Genomic DNA, 21,806 nt, shown 5'->3' on the forward strand with positions numbered 1-21,806 from the left:
ATTCATTTTACTAGAGGATCATAGAAGTTAAAGACTTAAAACAAACTTTAGCAACTAAGACAGGATACCAAGATGCAAATGCCTGGTTAAAATGGATCAAATATTCCATCTGCACGTTTAAAAAAAAAAAAAAAATTGTTACGCTTGTGCACATGGCAGGCCAGAGGCCCTGATTGTCTCCCTTCCACTAAGGTGGTCTTTCAGTCGACCAGGCGTAGGCTGCATGGTGGCCCTTGTCCAGGATTCTACAGCCTGGAGTAATAAGTCATGCCAAGCTCTCTCTCTGCTATACCCCAAAGTCTGGCACCCTGTGGTTAAGCCCCCGAGGGCCATCCAGCTTCCATCTCCCAATACTAAGTTCACTTCATGTCTCTCACAACAGGGAGGAAACTTAGCATTCCTTGGAGACCTGAAGGGATGCCATGAGCTTAAGAATTTTCAAGAGCTTATCAATCAGTCAGCCCTTGTCCATCCCGGAGTGAATGTGTGGTGGTATTGTGGTGGACCCTTACTGGGCACTGTGCCGAATAACTGGAGTGGCACTTGCACTTTAGTCCAGTTGGCTATCTCTTTCACCCTGGCATTTCATCAACAAGAAGGAAATACTAATACTAATAATAAGACATCATAAAGTGAGAGAAGCCCCTTATGGGTCTTTCGACTCTCATGTCTATTTAGACGCAAATGGAGTCCCACAAGGAATACCAGATCAATTTAAAGCTGGAAATCAAATAGCTGCAGGATTTAAGTCAATATTTTGGTGGTTGACAGTTAATAAAAATGTGGATTAAATAAACTACATCTATTACAACCAACAGCAACAAGGTTTTCATGAGTTAAAAGAAAAACTCATGTCGGCCCCAGCCCTGAGGCTACCTGACCTGACAAAACTCTTTACACTCTATGTGTCAGAAAGAGAAAAAAAATGGCAGTTGGAGTTTTAACCCAGACTGTGAGGCCCTAGCCAAGACCAGTGGCCTATCTCTCAAAACAACTAGACAGGGTTTCCAAAGCCTGACCCCCACGTCCAAGGGCCCTGGCAGCAATAGCCCTGTTAGCACTGGAAGCAGATAAACTAAGCCTTAGGAAAAACCTGAATATAAAGGCCCCCCATGCTGTGGTAACTTTAATAAATACCAAAGGACATCATTGGTTAACAAATGCTAGATTAACCAAGCACCAAAGCTTGCTATGTGAAAATCCCTACATAACCATTGAAGTTTGCAACACCCTAAACCCCACCACCATGCTCCCGGTATCAGAGAACCCAGTTGAACATAACTGTGTAGAGGTGTTGGACTCAGTTTATTCTAGCAGGCCCAACCTCCAAGACCATCCTTAAAACAGTAGACTGTGAGCAGTATGTGGATGGGAGTGGCTTCGTCAACTCCTGCAAAGTGACTCCGAAGAAGACGACAAGCCCTGCTCCAGTCACATCCGGAAGCTGACTGGTCCACACACGGCCGAAGCATAAGGAAATTCATCGCGGGACTCATTTTTCTTAAAATTTGGACTTGTACAGTAAGGACTTCAACTGACCTTCCTCAGACTGAGGGTTGTTCCCAGTGTATACATCAAGTCACTGAGGTAGGACAAAAGGTTGCTACAGTCCTAGTATTTTACGGTTATTATAAGTGTACTGGAACTCTAAAAAGAACTTGTTTATATAATGTTATTCTATACAAGTTATGTAGCCCAGGAAATGACCAACCTGATGTATGTTATGACCCATCTGAGCCTCCCATTACCACAGTTTTTAAAATAAGATTAAGAACTGAAGTACTGGTAGGGGTTCATAAATGACATGAGTAAAGTGTTAGCCAAAACAGAAACAAAAAAAGGATGACCAAACAAATCACCTTAAATCTGATGCCTGTGCTGTCATTAATAGTAATCTGTGCTGTCATTAATAGTAATAAGTTAGGAATAAGGTGTAGTTCTCTTAATTAGAAAAGAGACTATATGGCAGAAAATAAGTATATTTGTCATAAATTAGGACTCTGTGGAAATAAATGTAAATACTGGTCTTGTGTCACTTAGGCCACTTGGATTAAAAAAAAAAAAAAAAAAAAGCATCCAGTCCACCTTCAGAAAGGAAAAATGGCCCTTCCTGTACTAAGGGACAATGTAACCCCTTAGAGCTAGTAATAACCAATCCCCTTGATCCTCACTGGAAAAAAAGGGGAACGTGTAACCCTAAAAATTGATGGAGCTACACTGGATCCTCAAGTAAATATCATGGTTTGAGAAAAAGTTTATAAACGCTCTCCTGAGCCAGTATTTAAAATCTTCTATGATAAACTAAAAGTGCCAGTACCAGAAATTCCAGGAAAAGCAAGAAATTTGTTTTTGCAATTAGCCAAGCATGCAGCACAGTCTCTCAATGTCACTTCATGTTATGTATGTGGAGGAACTGTAATAAGAGATCAATGGTCATGGGAAGCCTGAGAATCAGTACCCATAGACCCAGTTCCTGATGAATTCCCAACTCAAAAGAATCACCCTGATAATTTCTTGGTCCTAAAGGTCTCAATTATTGGACAAGATTGCATAGCTAGAGATGAAAAAGAATTTACTCACCCCATAGGATGACTTAGTTGTCTGAGACAGAAACTATATAATGGTACCACAAAAACAGTCACTTGGTGGAGTTCAAATCACACAAAGAGAAATCCATTTAGTAAATTCCCAAAGTTGCAAACTATGTGGACCCACCTGGAGTCACACCAGGACTGGACAGCCCCCACTGGATTATACTAGACATGTGGGCATAGAGCTTATGCCAAAGTACCTGACTAGTAGGCAGGTAGTTGTGTTATTGGCACTATTAAACCATCTTTCTTCCTACTGTCCATAAAACCAGGCGAACTCCTGGGCTTCCTTGTCTATGCTTCCCACAAAAAGAGAAACATAGCTATAAAAAGTTGAAAAAAATGTTAAATGCCCCCCTGAGAGAATCATACAATATTACAGGCCTGCTACTTAGGAGCATGATGGCTCGTGGGGATACCGGACCCCCATTTACATGATCAACCGAATCATACGGTTACAAGCTGTCTTAAAAAAAAATCACTAATAAAACTGGCAGAGCCTTGACTATTCTGGCCCAGCAAGAAAATCAGATAAGAAATGCTATCTATCAAAATAGACTGGCTCTCAACTACTTGCTAGCAGCTGAAGGAGAGGTCTATAGAAAATGTAACCTTACTAATTGCTGCCTACACATAGAGAATCAAGGGCAAGTAGTTGAAGACATAGTTAGAGATATGACAAAACTGGCACATGTGCCTGTGCAAGTGTGGCATAGATTTGATCCTAGGACCATGTTTAGAAAATGGTTCCCAGCGCTAGGAGGATTTAAAAACCCTTATAATAAGAGTTATAATAGTAATAGGAACCTACTTACTGCTCCTTTGTTTGCTACCTGCACTTCTTCAAATGATAAAAAGCTTCATTGCTACCTTAGTTCACCAAAATGCTTCAGCACAAGTGTACTATATGAATCACTATCGATCTGTCTTGCAAGAAGACATGGGTAGTGAAAATGAAAGTGAGAACTCTCACTAATAAAATGAGTGAGAGTCTCAAAAGGGGGGAATAAGGGAGGAGAATACCCCTCATATCATCTTATGCCCAATTTCTGCCTCCAAAGAAAGAAGTAAAAACTAAAAGTCAGAAATGAAATCCACAGGCAGACAGCCGGGCGCCGCACCCTGGGCCTGGTAGTTAAAGATTAACCCCTGACCTAATCGGTTCTGTTATCTATAGATTACAGACATTGCATAGAAATGCACTGTGAAAATCCCTATCTTGTTTTGTTCCAATCTAATTACTGGTGCATGCAACCCCCAGTCACATACCCACTGCTTGCTCAATCAATCATGATCCTCTCACACACACCCCCTTAGAGTTGTGAGCCCTTAAAAAGGACAAGAATTACTCCCTTGGGGGCTCAGCTCTTGAGACAGGAGTCTTGCCGATGCCCCCGGCCAAATAAACCCCTTCCTTCTTGAACTCTGGTGTCTGAGGAGTTTTGTTTGCCGCTCGTCCTGCTACAGTATCAATGTATAAAGGTTGTGGCCTTTACCTATATCAAACTGGAGTCTCAATGCTTTTCTTTAAAACTTTCCCTCATTTCTTTTAAGAGTACCCCAAAATATTAAACAAGTAACCAGTGCTAGTCTATGTGAGCATTATTTCAATTGTACTGTAGATACTTTATAATTATTTTTAATAACTTTAATAATTATTATCTTGTAAACTGGCATTACTTTCAGTATATGCACATTAAATTCCCACTTTTAAATATAGTACTCAAAATGTACAACTACATACTATCTGAGAAACTCTATTGAAGACTCAATATTAAACAAATAAATCAGATTGTGTTAAAATCCACTGCTGGAAATCTTACTTTATTAAATGTGTTTATTTCTGTCATTATTAATTTCTAGGAACAGCAAATCATAACAGAAAAATAAATGTGCAGTCTCAGACTGCAAGTCAGAAAATGCACCATGGCTTACATTTTTATCTCACAGATCAATGTTTCATAATTTTGACAGATCAGTGTCTCATAATGTAACTTAATGTCCTCTCAAACCCAAAGAACTAACTGAAAGTAAAATGATCATTTTTATTTCTCTATAATATCTACTTCAATTTAACTGCATTTGCATCATGAATTTCTGAGAATTGGATCCCACTAGGAAATCCATCAACACTGAGAAGAGAATGTTATAACTAATTGAGTATATTTTAATTTTCCCTATTTGGTAATAACATAACATCTTCCAAAAGTCAGGTGATGCTTTAAATATATAATTTGCTCTCGTTAGATTTCCATTCAAACTAGCACATTAATTTGTTATAGTAAGGAGGAGCTAAATAAGTAAATTCCATGGCTGTGTCTAGCAAGTTACCCAGGATGTACCAGTCAAGAAGATAGATTTTGAAATCAAATCTGTGTGTTAACTTAAATGATATTATTCTGATTCATTCAACATGGAAAAGCTAGGCACGGTTCCTCATGAAATAGCAATCTGACCACTGCTTAGAGGCCTAGAGTTACTCTCTATAGCAGATAACTCATTACAAAAGGCATTCTCTAATATTAATACCTTCAAACTGCTTTTTAGCTTTTCCAACCAGGAGCACAGAAACCTGTGAGAAACACTGAGGCTCCTTAGGGACTTCAGTTTTACTTACCTACTCCACCATCACAAAGGGGGCAATTTACCTTAAAGAAGAAGGATGGGGTGGGTGCAGTGGCTCTTACCTGTAATCTCAGCACTGTGGGAGACTGAGGTGGAAGGATCACTTGAGCCTTTGAGTTTGAGACCAACCCAGGTAACATAGGGAGACCCAGCCTCTACAAAAAACAAAAAAAATTACCCAGGGGTGGTAGGGCAGGCCTGTAGTCCTAGCTACTCAAGAGGCTGAGGAAGGAGGACTGTTTGAAACCAGGAGTTTCAAGCTTACAGTGACCTATGATGGCACCACTGCACTCCAGCTTGGGCAACAAAGTGAGAGCCTGTCTTAGGGAGAAAAAAAAAAAAAAAGGGATGAGACAAATGTCTTAATGTACCAATGTTTGTGTCAGCATACACAGTCTTTGCAGTAAAAGTCATTTTACCAATCCACCGGCCTTTATTTTCTGGTTTACTCACTCATTCAACAAGTGTTGTTTTGAGTGCTGACTGGCACAGGGCCTTTTTTCTTTTCCCCCCAATATTTTTTTGAGACGGAGTCTCGCACTGTCGCCCAGGCTGGAGTGCAGTGGCGCCATCTCCGCTCACTGCAAGCTCCGCCTCCCACGTTCACTCCATTCTCCTGCCGCAGACTCCGGAGTAGCTGGGACTACAGGTGCGTGCCACCATGCCTGGCTAATTTTTTGTATTTTTAGTAGAGACGGGATTTCACCTTGTTAGCCAGGATGGTCTCAATCTCCTGACCTCGTGTTCCACCCGCCTCGGCCTCCCAAAGTGCTGGGATTACCGGTGTGAGCCACCATGCCCGGGGGGACAGGGCCTATTCTATGTGCTGGGTCAAAACAGATAAGGTCTTTCTCATGCTCCTTACACTCAACTATTCTACGAATAGATCCTTTTATATAAAGACATAGAATGTTAGGATGGAAAAAACAGCCTCAGAAATCATTTAGTCCTCTCCACTTTATTTTATTCGTGACAAACTGAAACCTAGAGAGAGGGAATGTGACTTCTGAAGACTTCACAGCTAGTCGGTAAAAGTCCCTATTACATATGATATCAGTATTTGTTCTACTTCTCCAGTTACGCAGAAGAATAATTATCTATTCACACCTGCTTTGTAAAATGTTACTTTTTCCTTATTTTTTCACTGTGCTCTGGTTATTCTTCCACTGTAATATGGATGATCTGATTGAGAGTTATACTTTTCAGTTTGCCCTTTACTGAGTCACCTTCCATTTCAAGTTCTTTAATTGTTGTCTAACACCATAGGAGCAATCTTGGCTGCGAAGGAGGCCAGGTGAATCCCCAAGGTTTACTGCTCTGTGCTTCATTTCTCTTCTGTTGCTAACTGTGCGACCATTTGGCAACAGTCGACTCACAGCCTTAAGATAATTAGCTTTTTCTGAGAATGACTTGGATTTTAACAAGGAAAGTATGCAACGTTTGTTTCAAAACTTAATTCTATTATTTGCAGAATGTGACCCATTTTGGTGACTGTTTGATATTTTTGAGAATAGTTTACCTAAATAATGTCCTGAAAGAAGCAATCTCCCTGTGTCTGACTTCTTATTTATTTCTAATACCATCCCAAGCACATCTCATTCCAGTTGAAAGGAATTAGAAAAATTTGATGGGAAAATATAAAATATTACAAGTTAGGTATAAAATGCAAAGAAAATTTTAATTAAAGTGGATGAATAATGTTTGATGCAGTAATTGTACACTTCATATAATTTCATTTTTATAGATATAAGTACATTTAGCACTTGGCATTTAGAATAAATTAGTACATATTGAATCTATCAGTGTTTTCCTAACATTTTAATTCAGTCATATTAATGTAAGAAGCCATATTCAAATATGATTTCTAAAACAATGATTATAAATTTTTCAGTATGATTGGGTGAAAAATTATTTATAATTTCTACACCTGTATGTGTGTCAGCTAATAGCTAAGTCCACTGAAGTTGAAAAGTTTTTATTAGTAAATGAAATACAAATCCTCAAGGAATTCCTTTAAACACACAGGAACAACCGGACAAGGTCTTGGTAATTTTTTTAATTGTCCTTTATTCTACAGACAATAACACAAAAATTAAGTCCATATGGAACATTAAAAAAATAAACAATTGTTATCACATTATTTTCCAACACTGTATAAATAATTTGCTGCTTAATATCCGATGTGATGATTCCTCTTTTTTGATAGAAAATAGGTGAAGAAATCTCTTTGGTATGAATTTCCCAATTCTAACCTCATATATAAAGAATATCAGAAATAATTCATTGTAATAGTATGATATGAATATAACTGTTACTATTAATTATATAATAATGTACATCACTGTTTTGTACAATATTACACCAAATTACTCAATATTTCCCAATATTTTCTGTATTTATACCTCCCTGTATTTGTTCCCAATAACAAGAATGTCATTGTACCACCTTTGTCATAGAAATCTTTAAGAATGAAGGATCTCAAATGCCACTTCTTCCTGGAGCTTTCTTAAATCTTCTTAAAAAGAACTCGCATTCTGTTTCCTTCTACTTCCTTAACCCTTTGGACATGTATTAAAGAATTTAACATGGCCTAATGCCACTATGGCTTTAGGTTTACAAAGCGCTTTTTCCTTTTTTTTTTTTTTTTTTTGTAGTATACTGACAGAACTGTCAAACCTGCCTTAATAAATGTGTGTTCTTGAGTTACATTTAACCATCTTGATTTTTTACTGTCCTTACAATATAAGCAAAATCCCGAAGAAAAAAAATTGAAAACTCAGACTTAGAATATCAGGATTATTCTACTGATAACAGAAGATATTTTGTGCTCTTTCTCTTACTGTGATTGTATATCCTATTTCCAAATTCTGCTGTGTTCCTCTGTCCCCTACGTATTGTCCCTGAAAAACAGACCAGTTACCATAGGAGGTCTAAAACTACTCTTTAGAAGGGCCTGCTTGCAGGGCTGTTCCTTGGCTGGTGTCCAGCAATCTGGCTTTTGACGTTCCCTACACTGATAAAGCTGTTTTGTTTGCCTGAGGCACTGAATTAGCTGTATCAGCCTGATTTATAGTAAACAGCTGCTTTCCTTCTAGGAGTCTGGAATTTCTATGATTGTGGCTGATCACATAGACAGAGAGTGCCTGCATGACCAATCCCCAGGAAAAGTCTTGAACTCAGTCAACAGCAGACTCTCCTGGGCAGAAACACTGCATAAGGGTTGCTGTATTTAACTGCTGGAAGAAAGAACACATTCTATGTGGCCCCTCCTGAGAGAAAGGGTTTTCTGAATCCTGTGCATGAATTCCTCCAGACTTTGTGGGATGTGTCTTTTCTCTTGCTGAGCTTGTTGTGTAGCCTTTCACTGTAATAAGCCATGGCTGACAGTACAATGCCTGAGTTATCAGAGTCTTTCTAGTGAATCAGCAAACATGTGGGTATTCTTGGGACTCCTGATATGGGAGAAAACTACTTAGATTCTGTCTTATTACTTCTTTTGGCAATCTTCTTCCAGTCATTGGGAAACTATTATCATGAAAGCTGAATAACCTGATGTTACACAGAAAAAAATTAAGGTTTCCCTGTATCGTCTAACATTTCATTCTTTTATCAGCAATTTCTACTTGTTCACAGCAATGGCATAGTTTAAACAAGGTTTTGCCTAGTTAAAAGAAGGGAGAGTGAAACAAGAGATAAGAAAACTATTTTTAAAAAGATTAAGTTGTGTTTCAAAAGATAATGTGAGGTAATGTAGTAGAAAGAAAATATTACAGGATTTTATGATCAACTTACTATCCTGACATTTCCCGGACATGAGACCTTAGGGAAATCATTTAATGTCACTGAGAACCAATTCAGAGTACGTAAAATGGAATAATAAAACTTTTCCACCACTCTTGTAAGGATGCTGAGATCAAGGAAATTCAATTGTGTGAAATACAGCTGAACGTTATTATATTTACTTAGGATTTATTTCCATTCTAATTGTAGGTTTTAGACTTAAGCCTAAAGAAATCCAAAGGAAGAATCAGGAAGGGTAGTTCTATTCAATTCCTATATCTCCATGCAAGATTAGAAGTATACCAACCTTCACCCTCACTTTGGGGAACATAAGGAAAATCAATAAGAAAATGAGTCAAGATAAATAGCAACTGTCTAAGAATAAGAATATAAATCATAAACATATTTTTAATACACCAGCAAGCCTCTTTAGGGAGCATCTACTTCAACTTAAAATGTTTGATTATTATCATGCAAAAATCTCTTTATTTTCATCTCCAAATTTATGTGTTAAAGAATGATGATGACAATAGTAATTGCAATAATCTCTATTAAGTGTATGTCATGAGCCAGGCACTAAGCTGCTGATTACATCACATGCCTTATCTCATTTAATCCTATGTGTCAACTTAGAGATTAGGTATTATTATTATCCTAAATTTATAGATGAGGCAATGAAACTTTGCAAAGTTGCAACTGGTCTCTATCGAAGCGAGGATTAAGCAACGTAAGTAGAGGGGCACTGTTTTAGCAAAATTCTTCTTGACTAATACTACAGCATTTTCTTCTTGTCTTTGGTTCGGAACACAAAACTTCAAGATTTTCTATTTTACTTGAATGCAACTTTTCATGACATAGGTAGATACCCGTTTTTCATTTTAAAATAAAGTATTTTTCATAATACGAGTGTGAATCTTATTTGGTCTCTCAATATAGTCTAATAGAGCACTAAACTGTTCTCAAATCAATCATTGGTTATTCCAGGAATTTTGCCTTTCAGAATTCCCTTGCCATGTCTACATACATTAGTATATGTAAACAACAACAACAACAATAAAACAAGGTACAACAATATTAAGGGGTATGTAATATTTGAGAGTCTATACCAGAAATGATATTTGTAGGTTGTTTTCTTTTTCTCTTCTTTAGTGAGATGACAAAAAAAAAATCATTTTATTAAAGATAGAGATCTCCAAATGAAGAGTCAAGGACCAATAGAATAATTTAAGTTTGTTCTTCCATAAACAAATGGCAGAAAAGAGCTTTACATAAATTCTTTGTGTTTTGAGGACTAAATAGATAATAGTAATCTGCTTGACTTGCAGGTGTGGGTAAGCACAACAGAAGGGGGAAAGTGTTTTAATGTGGTATACCTATGAGCTAGTCCAAATCAGCACTCCAGGGACCACCTTGCTTCAGGAAAATGTATAGGGACTAAAGAAAGTCAGGACCAAAAGTTGCAATATTAACAGACACAGTCTGCGAAGTCACTGTCTGAAATGAGCCCTGAAGTTGGGTATCACCATCCTTCAGGGACAGAGTGAATCTGTACAATGAGCTAGATGAGCAAGGCAATATCAAAGGTCTGTTGGATTTGCAAAACTAGGCATGAATGATACACACTGCAAGATAGAAGGAATCATTAGCAGGGATGCAAGGGGGAATTTGAATGTTCCCTTTGCATGGGTGAGGGAATTAAATTGATCCCTTTTAGAACTATAAACTCTGAAGTAGCTTGAATAATTAATGGGAAGGCAAACTAACTCAGAGTTACTTAACTTTCTGCTAACTGCAATTAATTCGGGAAAAAGATGAGACAATGTTTTCAGTCTTGTTTTTTTAATGAGTAAATATGGTGTATTTACCTATGTTACATTAACAGTAGAAAACTAGAGAGAGAGAGCGCAGAGATGTACTAAGGTTCTGGATGTCAAGGATAATAGCTTAAATATTTCCCATAGTAAATTCTGTCCTCAGAAAGAATTGGAGTCGCCACTCCACTTAAATAAAATACCAACTTCCATACGAAACTAATTATATGAATTTTCTTTGCTTCTACTTAATAAACTAAATATCTATCAAATACTTACCATGTTCTAGGAACAAGTCTATGCTGTGCTACGTTGAGGAACAAAATAGGCAAAGCCTCTACCCTACCACAGGTGAAAAACAAGATACATCATTAATTGCACACAAATGTATTTGCTTATTTATTATTCAAATTATAATAATTGTTATGAAAGAGAAGTAGTAGAAGAACGTATCAATCAATGACATACCTCTGTCAACATGAATTGGATCAGAAGTGAGGATGAGACTAAATTTGGGAAATAGAGTGAAATGAAGCTTGTTATAGCTTTGGGGAAATTTGAATTTAATCTTAAGTTAGACACAGAAAACAAGAACAAAAAAAAAAACACCTTTCTCCTAGCTGGATATTTCTTCAAAGAACTCTAAAGCCAATATCTCCTGTAGTTATTTCCTTCCCAGCCTAATGACTAGACAAAAAACCTGGTAGAAAGGGCCAAGAAAAATCCTAGGGAAATGGATCCAAAGCTGGAGCCACTGGGTTAAGTCAGTCTTAAAGCTTTCCTCCTCTTTCATGTTAACTAATACATTGCTTTATTATTTATGTAAGTTTCAGTTGTTTTTTTAAAACTTTGCATTTGAAAGTATCTGAACGGATACAGTATTACATAAGTCATTTAACGTCACAATATATTTTTTTCATTTACTGTATGAGCCCTAAGGATATGAGAAGCTTATTATGGATATCTAACGAGATGTTTGTCATTGCGTAGCAACCTATAAAGTGCAATACATTTTAAAGTCATTATTTAGCAGTATCAGCATAAAAATAGCATTAAGATTTAAGTTCATTTTCACTAACAATCATGGCTGTGCAAACTAAAATGGTAAGAATATGTGCAGGTATTATTTTTTGTGTAGAAAAATTCAGAAATTAAAAATTACCAATTTTACATATGTATATCAAAAACTAACAATATAACTAAACCTTTTATGAAAATTGGACATTTCAAAACATTTTCACATTGACTTGGCCAGTGGAAAACCAAGTCCCAGAGAGAATATGTGAAAAATTATGCTCAATAAAGTTGAACATTTTCCTGTTAAAATGTACCAGATGTTAGCATTTATAAATATTTACACCATTATCACCACCACTTAAAATGTTGAACTAGGAAATACATTAAGTATCTGGATGAGGACACAGGGCCTAGCATTCAGATTTGGGTACAGAAAATCAAACTTTAGAGAATAGAGCAAGTAACTAACCCTGAAGAAGAACTGCAGGTTAGATGCAATATAAAAGACAAGAATAAATGAAGTAGAACAGCTAGGTAGTGGAAAAAGCTGGAGAGGTGAAAAACTTATTCAATGACATTTTGAAATAACTTGCTTCAGAGAATTTCCCAGTGGACACATAATTCTAATGTCAAGATTGCATTTTTATCTTCATAGTTTTGCAAATGCATTCTTCTACTTTTAAGGGGCATCTTATTTATATTGCTCATTAAATTACCCCAGTTTTGCTCTAGGTAAAGAATATAATATGTTTTCAAAAATGACTATGATTTCAGAGATGACTAGCCAATTCTTCTGTTTATTAAAGCTAAAAATTATCAGTATTTCCTAATAAATATTTTATTTCTTATTTACTTAGCTACACCTGATAATGTCCGGTGCTTTTCAACCAAATTACATGAAAAGCTATCAGTTTTAACATCATAATAATAGCTAGTTGCATATTTTTATTAACATTTCAATAGTTCACAAGGAATTTTAAAGGTACTGAATAAAAGGAGAAATTTTTCAGAGCTAAACAAATGTTAGTAAATTCTCCTGAATTGGATACTGATCCCAACAGAGGGAAAAGGAGTTTGTGAAAGGACCATGACTAAAAGACTGATTGAATGATTGCTCAGCAGCCTGAACTATGATAAAAGAATTGATCCTAGAGAAAAAAAGCAATTACTATTTTTGCTGGCATTTCAGCAGTGATAGAGAAGTTTGTGTGAACCTGTCACTACTCAAACTAATGAGGAGATTTTTAGAGGCTGAAAATAGAGGGTTTTTTGAAAATCATTATTGTCCCAAAGCATACAACCATGTTGCAGTATAGTACTGCTCATATCTTGCATAAATGTTTTGGAAAAAAATGTGCCAAATGCAGACTCATGCTAGGTGGAATTAGTTTTTATGTGGTCACAAAAAATGGAAATATGACTGATGGATTTACAGACTGCTATAATTACAGATTGCTAGGGTGCTGGGTGTGTGTGCATGAGCATGTGTGTGTGTGCCTTTTAGTTATTGACTTCTAAGTTTACTCTTGTCTATCTTGCTAAGATTTTTGTTCTACTGGTTTGATTTTAAAAACAAAGACTACCATGATAGAAAAAAATTTAGTATTCAAAATCGGTATTGGTATTTTGGAGACATATATATATATATATATATAACCTTAATAAAGCATAAAATAAAATCTTTTATTAATAAAGCAAAACAAAAACAAACCACAAAATAACCCACACACATATATACACATGTGTGTGTATATATATACATGTATATATACACACACATACACACACATATATATACATTCTACCTTAAATGATGTGGATGTATATACATGTATATATGTGTATGTATGTATATATATGATGTGGATGTATATACATGTGTATATATGTGTATATACATATACATATGTCTATATGTATATATGTGGTATTATGTATATATACACATATGTGTGTATATATATACACATATATACATATATACACACATATATGCATTCCACACGTGTGTGTGTGTATACATTTCACCTTAATGATGTGGTTCAAAAAAAACCCTTTATTATATACAAGTAAGTCAAGAACTAATGAGGTTTTGGGATCTGCTATGAATAATATAAACAGAATATAAACCAAATTAGAATGTGATACAAAATAAAAATATATTATCAAAGGTAGTTGTTTAGCAGTCTTAAAATAATACTAAAATGATATAATATTATTTCAAATGTCATGATTTTTTTCCTAAAACTTGCATATTACTTTTTACTAGTAGTACCACATTTCTTATTTGTGCATGGGAAATAGATTTGGTATCTCGTGCTTTGGGGAGAAAAAGACTAAGAATTATAGAGTAGGATGCAAATTATGATTGATCTAAAGTCTTCACTGTAAATGATGCTTGTGGGTTTGGGAAAGACAATAATTCACACTGGTTAAATATAGAGCTGAGCTCATTTCTCAGATCTTCCATAAGAGCTGTGTAACCCTGAGCAAGTTACTTAAACTTCATAAATTTCAGTTTTCTTATCTATTACATAAAAAAAAAAAACTTTAAAGTTTTTCATAAAATAATATAAGTTTAGGATTCTAAGGCCTGGAGTCAAGGAGGGTTCCAGAAAGGATACATAAAAATGTGCTTTCTATGGTTAGAAGGCCAGAGAATGAGTAATAGTAGGAAGATAAAACTCCTGAGGATAAAGATGACAAAGTTATTTTTGAGTAAATAATAATGAGAATACAAGATTTGGAATCTGGCCAAAGACAAGTGCCATTATGATTATTATTTTTTAAATTAAGAACTCGTTTAGAAACAAGAGATACTTGTCTCAATGCCAGACCATGGTAGCTATTTAGCAGAAAACATTACAAGAGGGAACATGTTGGTCTATTAAGAATGAAAATTTTAAGAAGCTGGGTTTTAGTTTGCTAAGGATAATGGCCTTCAGCTCCACCCATGTCCCTGTAAAGAACATGATCTTGTTGTTTTTTATGGCTGCATAGTATTCCATGGTGTATATGTACCACATTTTCTTTAGGGAGCCAAATGATGAGAACACATGGACACATAGAGGTGAAAAACACACACTGGAGCTTCTCAGAGGGTGAAGGGTGGGAGAAGGGAGAGGATCAGGGAAGATAACTAACAGGTACTAGGCTTAACACCTGGGTGATGAAATAATCTGTAAAACCCCCATGACACGAGTTTACCTATGTAACAAGCCTGCACTTGTACCTCTGAACTAAAAATAAAAGTTAAATAAAAAGAATCTAGGTTTTAACATAAAGCAGAAAGGAGGGTACAGATATTACCATAAGACAGATATATCCTAAGTGTTACCCTGGCCATTTATTTAATGAGTAAAGATGGTAACCTTATATAGGTTTTATGACACTCAATTTACTTGCTAAATTATGCACACAGAACTGTTTGAGGGGTTGGAAAAAAGGAGAAATATACAAATTCACCCACATGTATGGTGAAAAAGTAGTCATTTTGATTGCATAAAGTGATAATCATTTTATAACCACTCTCATACTGATATTGGCTCTCAACCTGAATCTACCTAAGTTTAAATTTGGAATAGCTCTATGAAGTGACAATCCAGAGAGTGGGTAAGCTTGTTCTTAGAGCAAAACTCAACAATTGTCTAGACAAACATTAATGAAAGAGCAGCCTTTAGCAAAGAGGAGCTTTTCAAACTCCATGTGCCTTTCAATGAAGTCTAGAAACAGCTACTATGATTTCTTTGGTTATAACTTTACCACTTCCAAATTATCGTCCAATTATGTTAGCCTCCTTACTGCTTCTCTCATGCTCCTAGCAATAAAAACTGTCAATTTAAAAATAGCAAAGAAGGGAGGATTCTGGAATGACAAAGGGGTGGGAAACACCAGGAATCTTTCAGCCCACCCAGACAACAATTACACTGAGAGAATCTGTCTGATGTAGCTATTTTGGAACTCTGTAGTGTATTGAAGGCTTTCGACTCAAGAGGAAAACTTGAACAGTGAATTTCCATCAATTTCAGCTCTTAACTAGTCAATAGCTACCCATTACCCACCCTCCATTCCTGAGACAGGCAGCCATGTATGTGTTCCTGGAGCAGCTTGCACACAGCTTACAGGAGCCAGGATAGGCAAATGAGGATCTTGTCCTCCAAATATCAGGGATCTTTGTTCTCACTGCTGATTGCTGCTTCTTATCATGGAGGTGCAGACACAGAGGTGAGCAGCCATTGTTGTTGTACCTCTCCCTCATAGTTACAATCCTTTCCTCTTCTGGCTCAAAGGAATTCTTGATAATTTAAAGGGCTGGCCCATTTTTTCCACCCTTCATTTTTATCTTTCTCTTTTCAAGAATCATACATTAAAGACAAAGAAATTAAAAAGCAACTACATATATGGAAGAAATTAGAAAGTCACTACACATGCCCAAAGAAAGACACAGGCTTGGAAGAAATCTGAAAAGCTTTTACTTCACACTTCAGCCTGATCCTTAGCACAAAGACAGCCTATAACAATAAAAAAAAAAAAAAACCCAAAATATCAAACCCCAGGGAAGGAGACTAATCTGACTTCCACAGTTACCACACTACTGGATTTAGATGCACAGTTTTCACAAAAAAATTCAACAGGCTTATGCTATGTTCTGAATGTCTCCACCCAAATTCATGCGTGGAAAACTTAATACCCAAGACAACAATGTTGGGAATTAGGTCCTTCTAGGAGGTGTTTAGGTCATAAGGACAGAGCATGAATAGATTGATGCTGTTATAAAAGGTCTTGTCAGAGGGAATTGGGTTTATTTTGCCCTTCACTCTTTGGACAGGGCAAAGAAAGAAATTGGGTTCCTCCATTCTGGAAGACACGGTGTTCCAGGTGCCATCTTGGAAGCAGAAAGCAGCCCTCACCAGATGCCAGCTATTTGTTCTTGGACTTCTTAGCCTCCAGAACTATGATAAATTATCTTTTTTTAATATATATATAAATTACCCAGTCTCAGGTATTCTGTCATAGAATCACAAAAATGGACTAAGATAGTATATAACAAATGGTAAAAGTATGGCTTCTCAAAGCATAAAAACGAACCAACAAAAATAGTCCCTGAGAGGAAGCTGATGGCAGATCTACGAAACAACTGCTTTAGAACAATTACCTTAAAGATGCTCAAAGAACTAAAGAAGACATGAAGAAAGTGAGGAGAACTATGTGTGAACAAAATGGAAACATCAATAAGGAGATAAAAAAATACTTAAAATGTAACCAAAGAGAAAATCTGGAACTGAAAAGTACAATTACAAAAATGAAAAACTCATAAGAGGTATTCAAAGATTTGAGCAGCTAAAAGAAAGGATCCATGAATGTGAAGACAGAACCATTGAAATTATTGAGTATGAGGAACGGAAGGAAAAAGATTGAAGAAAAGTGATCAGAGCACAAGGCACCTGTGGGATACTATCAAGCAGAGCAACATATGCACTGAGGAGTTCCAAAAGGAAGAAAGAGAGGGAGGGAGAGAAGGAGGGAGAGAGAGAGGGATAGAGGGGGAGGGGGGAAGAGAGGGAAAGGGGGAGAGGAAGAGAGAGGGAGAGGGAGAGAGGGGGAGAAGAGAAGAGAGAGTGGGGAAAGAGAATATTCAAAGAAATAAAGGCCAGAAATTTCCCAAATAAGATGAAAGACATGAATATAAACATTCAAGAAGCTCAATGATCTCCAAGTAGGATGAACTCAAAGAAGCACACACTGAGATACATTATAATCAAACTATCAAAAGACAAAGAGGGGCCGGGCGCGGTGGCTCAAGCCTGTAATCCCAGCACTTTGGGAGGCCGAGACGGGCGGATCACGAGGTCAGGAGATCGAGACCATCCTGACTAACACAATGAAACCCCGTCTCCACTAAAAATACAAAAAAATTAGCCGGGCGTGGTGGCGGCGCCTGTAGTCCCAGCTACTCGGGAGGCTGAGGCAGGAGAATGGCGGGAACCCGGGAGGCGAAGCTTGCAGTGAGCCGAGATCGCGCCACTGCACTCCAGCCTGGGCGACAGAGCGAGACTCCGCCTCAAAAAAAAAAAAAAAAAAAAAAAGACAAAGAGGGAATTTGGCAAGCATAAACAGAGACACAATTTGGCACATCTGAGAGACATTCAGTAAGCTTATTTGGAGATCTCTTATCAGAAACTTTGGAGGTCATGCAGCACTGGGATGATATAGCTAAAATACTGAAAGGAAAACAAGACCTGTAAGCTAAGAATCCTATATCTGGCAAAATTATCCTACATAATTTAAGAGACTAATGCATTAAAAATAAACAACAATTAGTTCATGTTTCGGATACACATGTATTAAAATGTTATTTTGTGATGTCAACAACTAAAAAAGTTCAATATATAGATATAAAAGAGCAGAGTTGTTTATGATTGTGATTAAAATGGCATAGTTTTAAATTAGAGTTTTGTAAGTTTAAAATACTAAATGTAATCCCCATGGTAGCCATAAAGCAAACAGCTATATAATTTTGCTTTAGAAATATACACAAAAGGGATGAGAAAGGAATAAAAACATTATAAAAAACCAACTAAACACAAAGAAGACAGTAATCCAGGAAAGGAAGGACACAAAACTATAAGGTATATAGAAAACAAATCACAATATGACAGAAGTTCTTTTTTTATCAGTAATGTCTTTAAATGTAAATAGATTAAATTCCAAGATAGAATGACAGAGATTGGCAAAATGGGTTAAAAAACAGAATCCAGCTACAGGTTAAATATCTCAAATTTGAAAATTCTAAATCTTACATGCTCCAAAATCTGAAACTATTTGAGCACCAACATGCTATTCAAAGGGAATGCTAATTGGAGCATTCGAATTTTGGATTTTGAAATTTCACATTAGGGAGTAGTAAATGCAATGCAAACACTTCAAAATCCACACCTCCCCCCGCCCCCGCCAAAAAAAAAAAAAATCTCAAATCTGAGATGCTGCTTGTCCCAAGCATTTTGGATATGGTATATCCAACCTACACATGCCATCCAAAAGAGACTCACTTTAGATCCCCAAACACAAATAGGTTGAAAGTGAAACAATGGAAAAAATATTCCATGCAAATAGTAACCAAAAGAGAGCACGGGTGACTATATTAATAGCTGAACAAACAGACTTTAAATCAAGAAAACATTACAAAACACAATATAACACAAAATAAATAAAAGATTCCATCTAAATGAAAACTAGGTAAATAATAGAAGGAAGTGCTAAGCTGAAAAGATGTTGATTTAACAGAGTATCTGAACCTTCAAGGTGAATTTGAGCAATTTGATTTCTCTGCTCAATGTCTGAGATTAAATTGGTGCCCGACCCAAGTCTAGCGTGCTCCCTCACCTCACTCATGTTATGTGAAGCTATGATTGTGGACAGCTCCAGAGGCAGTGGCAGAGTATAGTCGGCAAGTATATGATGTGGCCAAAAACCAGGACCCTCATCCTACAAGTCTGAGGGCAACCTCTCATATTATCTCAAAATCAAACCTACAAGCCCTGTAATCCAGTGATACCGCTTGTAGCAATTTATTCAAGGTACACTCATACATATAAAAGAGGATGAATGTACACAGATGTTTATTGCAACACTATGTTATAACGGCAAAGGATTGATCCGCATGTCCATCCATAGGGGACTGGCTTAATACGTGGTAGCACATTCATGCTGCAAGAAACTACACCTCCAGCTAAAATGAGCAAGACATTACAGTATGAATAGTAAAAGAACAAGATAGTAGAAGATGTGTAAATGTGTAAAAATTTACAAGATACACTATTAAGTGAACTAAGGTGCAGAGTAATGCTAAAATTGCACAAAAAAAGGGGGGATATATTTACATTTAGGCTCACTTATCCATAGAATAGCTTGGGATGTTTCCCAGGAATCCAGACAGTGATTGCATCTGGGGATGGCAACTGGGTGCTTTTTGAATTTTGTAAAATGTAAATAAATTAATAAATTCCCAAGCATGAAGGGAAGTTTAAAATACTCTATCCTCTGGAAGTCTGTGGACATAGGATTGCAAAATAGTTGGTGGCAGCCACAAATAAAAGCTAAATGAACCAAATCTGTGGGACTTAGAAAGGAGAGAAAATAACAAAGGTTAAGTCAGCCTAGGACCAGCCAGGAATGCCTAGGTTTAAGGAATATCTGTATTTGTGATACCGTGTTCCACCATAGCTTGATAAAACTTGTACAATCATGGCATGGAATTCTCATTTCAAAATGGGAGGGCAAGGTTTGAGAAGTGTTTCTCTCTATTTTGGTATGTCTAGCTCAAACAAATCCAAACTGGAAAGAGTTGTCCTGCTGTTGCTCATGGTGACAGCAGGTGTATACAGAAATTTTGTTCATTATAATCTGTGGCACTTCATAAGTTTTAGTCATATTTACAATTAGGAAAAACTTTTCCAAAAGAGTGTGGTTTTTTCAAGGGCATTTTCACCTAAATTTATTCTCAAACTACTTTTGGTCCAAACTCATTGCAGAAATTGAAAACTATTTTGTTTAGTCATCCTGATCCCACTTCAGCTTGGTATATTTTCCATCATTTTAGTGGTTTATATATGCTAAACAACCTTGCCAGAGGAGAACACCTACATAGCTCAACCACCAATTTAATATACTTTAAATACTTTAAGCTATGTAAGCAGGCTATTTTTATCTTATTAAGCTTCATAGATTTCTTAAATCATGCCCTACATAAAGCTGTAATCTCAGGTTTTTAAAGAGTTTAAAGACTTACCTATCAAAATAATGTTTTTAAATACTGTTTAGAATAGAGTAAATCCATTATGTCAAAATATGGCATATGTTCATATGGAAAGGAAGAAATATTAATAGCTATTTTCACAGTATGATGTTAGTTATTGATGTCTATCTCTATCCATAGACAGACAGATAGAGATACAGGTTTATGTGAAATAGTAAAAAAGTTCCTTTCCTTTAAATATTATCTCTAGAAGTCTCCTGCATCTTTTGCTATCAAAGTGTCTAAGAAACAGATTTTAGGTCCTCAAGTGATCCACAACAGGATGCAAAGTGTTCCGTTGAAACCACCTTGTTTCAACTTCCAGATCATAGACAGGATCAAATAAAGCTTTATGTCCAAATATAAGTATAATAAATACAATAGATTATATAAGTTACTATTAAAGAGTAAGTATAGGTTATCAAACAATGGTCATGAACCTAGGAAGTTTTTCAATTTTATCATATAGTAATTTTCCTTCAGTATAAAATTTCTGTCCTGATATCTGAGGCACTCAGCCTGTAGACATAATCCAATAACTTGAGTAGAGAATGCAAAAAGTGTTTTAATCAATTCTGCCATGTTAATCTTTCTAGACACTGGTTATATAACAATAAAATAAATTATTAAAATTAAGGAGTACATTCCTGTTCCATTCAATATACGTAGAAAAAGGCATTTCTTTCCCCACAAAAAACTAGGGTTCCATAGAAATTATATTAAAAAAATTCAAAAATTATCTTGTATTTTCTCATATAAATATTAAAAAATATTTTAGATAAAGCATGAAGAAAATACAATTGCATGTCTTTTCCTTTGAGCTTACCACCCTTACTGTGGTAGATTTTTAAATATGATTATCCAACTATAATATTAATGCAGAAGATGAATGGTAAAATATTACTGCTAGTAACAGTTTTTTTGCTGTATCTTACATTTGTAAAAACTAGTCTTTGAATATTTGTACACAATGAGCAACATTTATGATATGCAAAAATGAAAATATTCACTCTATGGTAATGATAAAGAATAAATCAAGCAATATTACTTTGTGAATGCACAGGAATCTCTGTGAAAAATGTCCATTCCTCAGAAAACAAACTGCTTGTGTGCCTGCTTCCTTCCTTTCTAGGGTGCATTTTATCTTATGCACAATTTACCCAGCTATTCCAATATTAATGGACCATC

At 36.1% G+C, this 21,806-nt stretch overlaps 1 protein-coding gene across 18 annotated transcripts in view; it reads right to left on the reverse strand.

Annotated features, from left to right (window-relative positions):
* Window positions 1-21,806, reverse strand: part of LOC105479621 (coiled-coil serine rich protein 1) — a 1,449,255-nt gene that overhangs the window by 501,631 nt on the left and 925,818 nt on the right. For 10 of the 18 annotated variants that reach the window (XM_071092580.1, XM_071092584.1, XM_071092582.1 and 7 more), the window contains one exon: window positions 5,279-5,371. The exons of the other annotated variants lie outside the window; for them this stretch is intronic. In XM_071092580.1, coding sequence (XP_070948681.1) covers window positions 5,279-5,371 — 93 coding nt within the window. The remainder of the gene's footprint in view (window positions 1-5,278; window positions 5,372-21,806) is intronic. 18 annotated transcript variants of the gene reach the window in all.

This window comes from Macaca nemestrina, chromosome 3, assembly GCF_043159975.1.
Source record: "Macaca nemestrina isolate mMacNem1 chromosome 3, mMacNem.hap1, whole genome shotgun sequence".
NCBI classification, from domain to species: domain Eukaryota; kingdom Metazoa; phylum Chordata; class Mammalia; order Primates; family Cercopithecidae; genus Macaca; species Macaca nemestrina.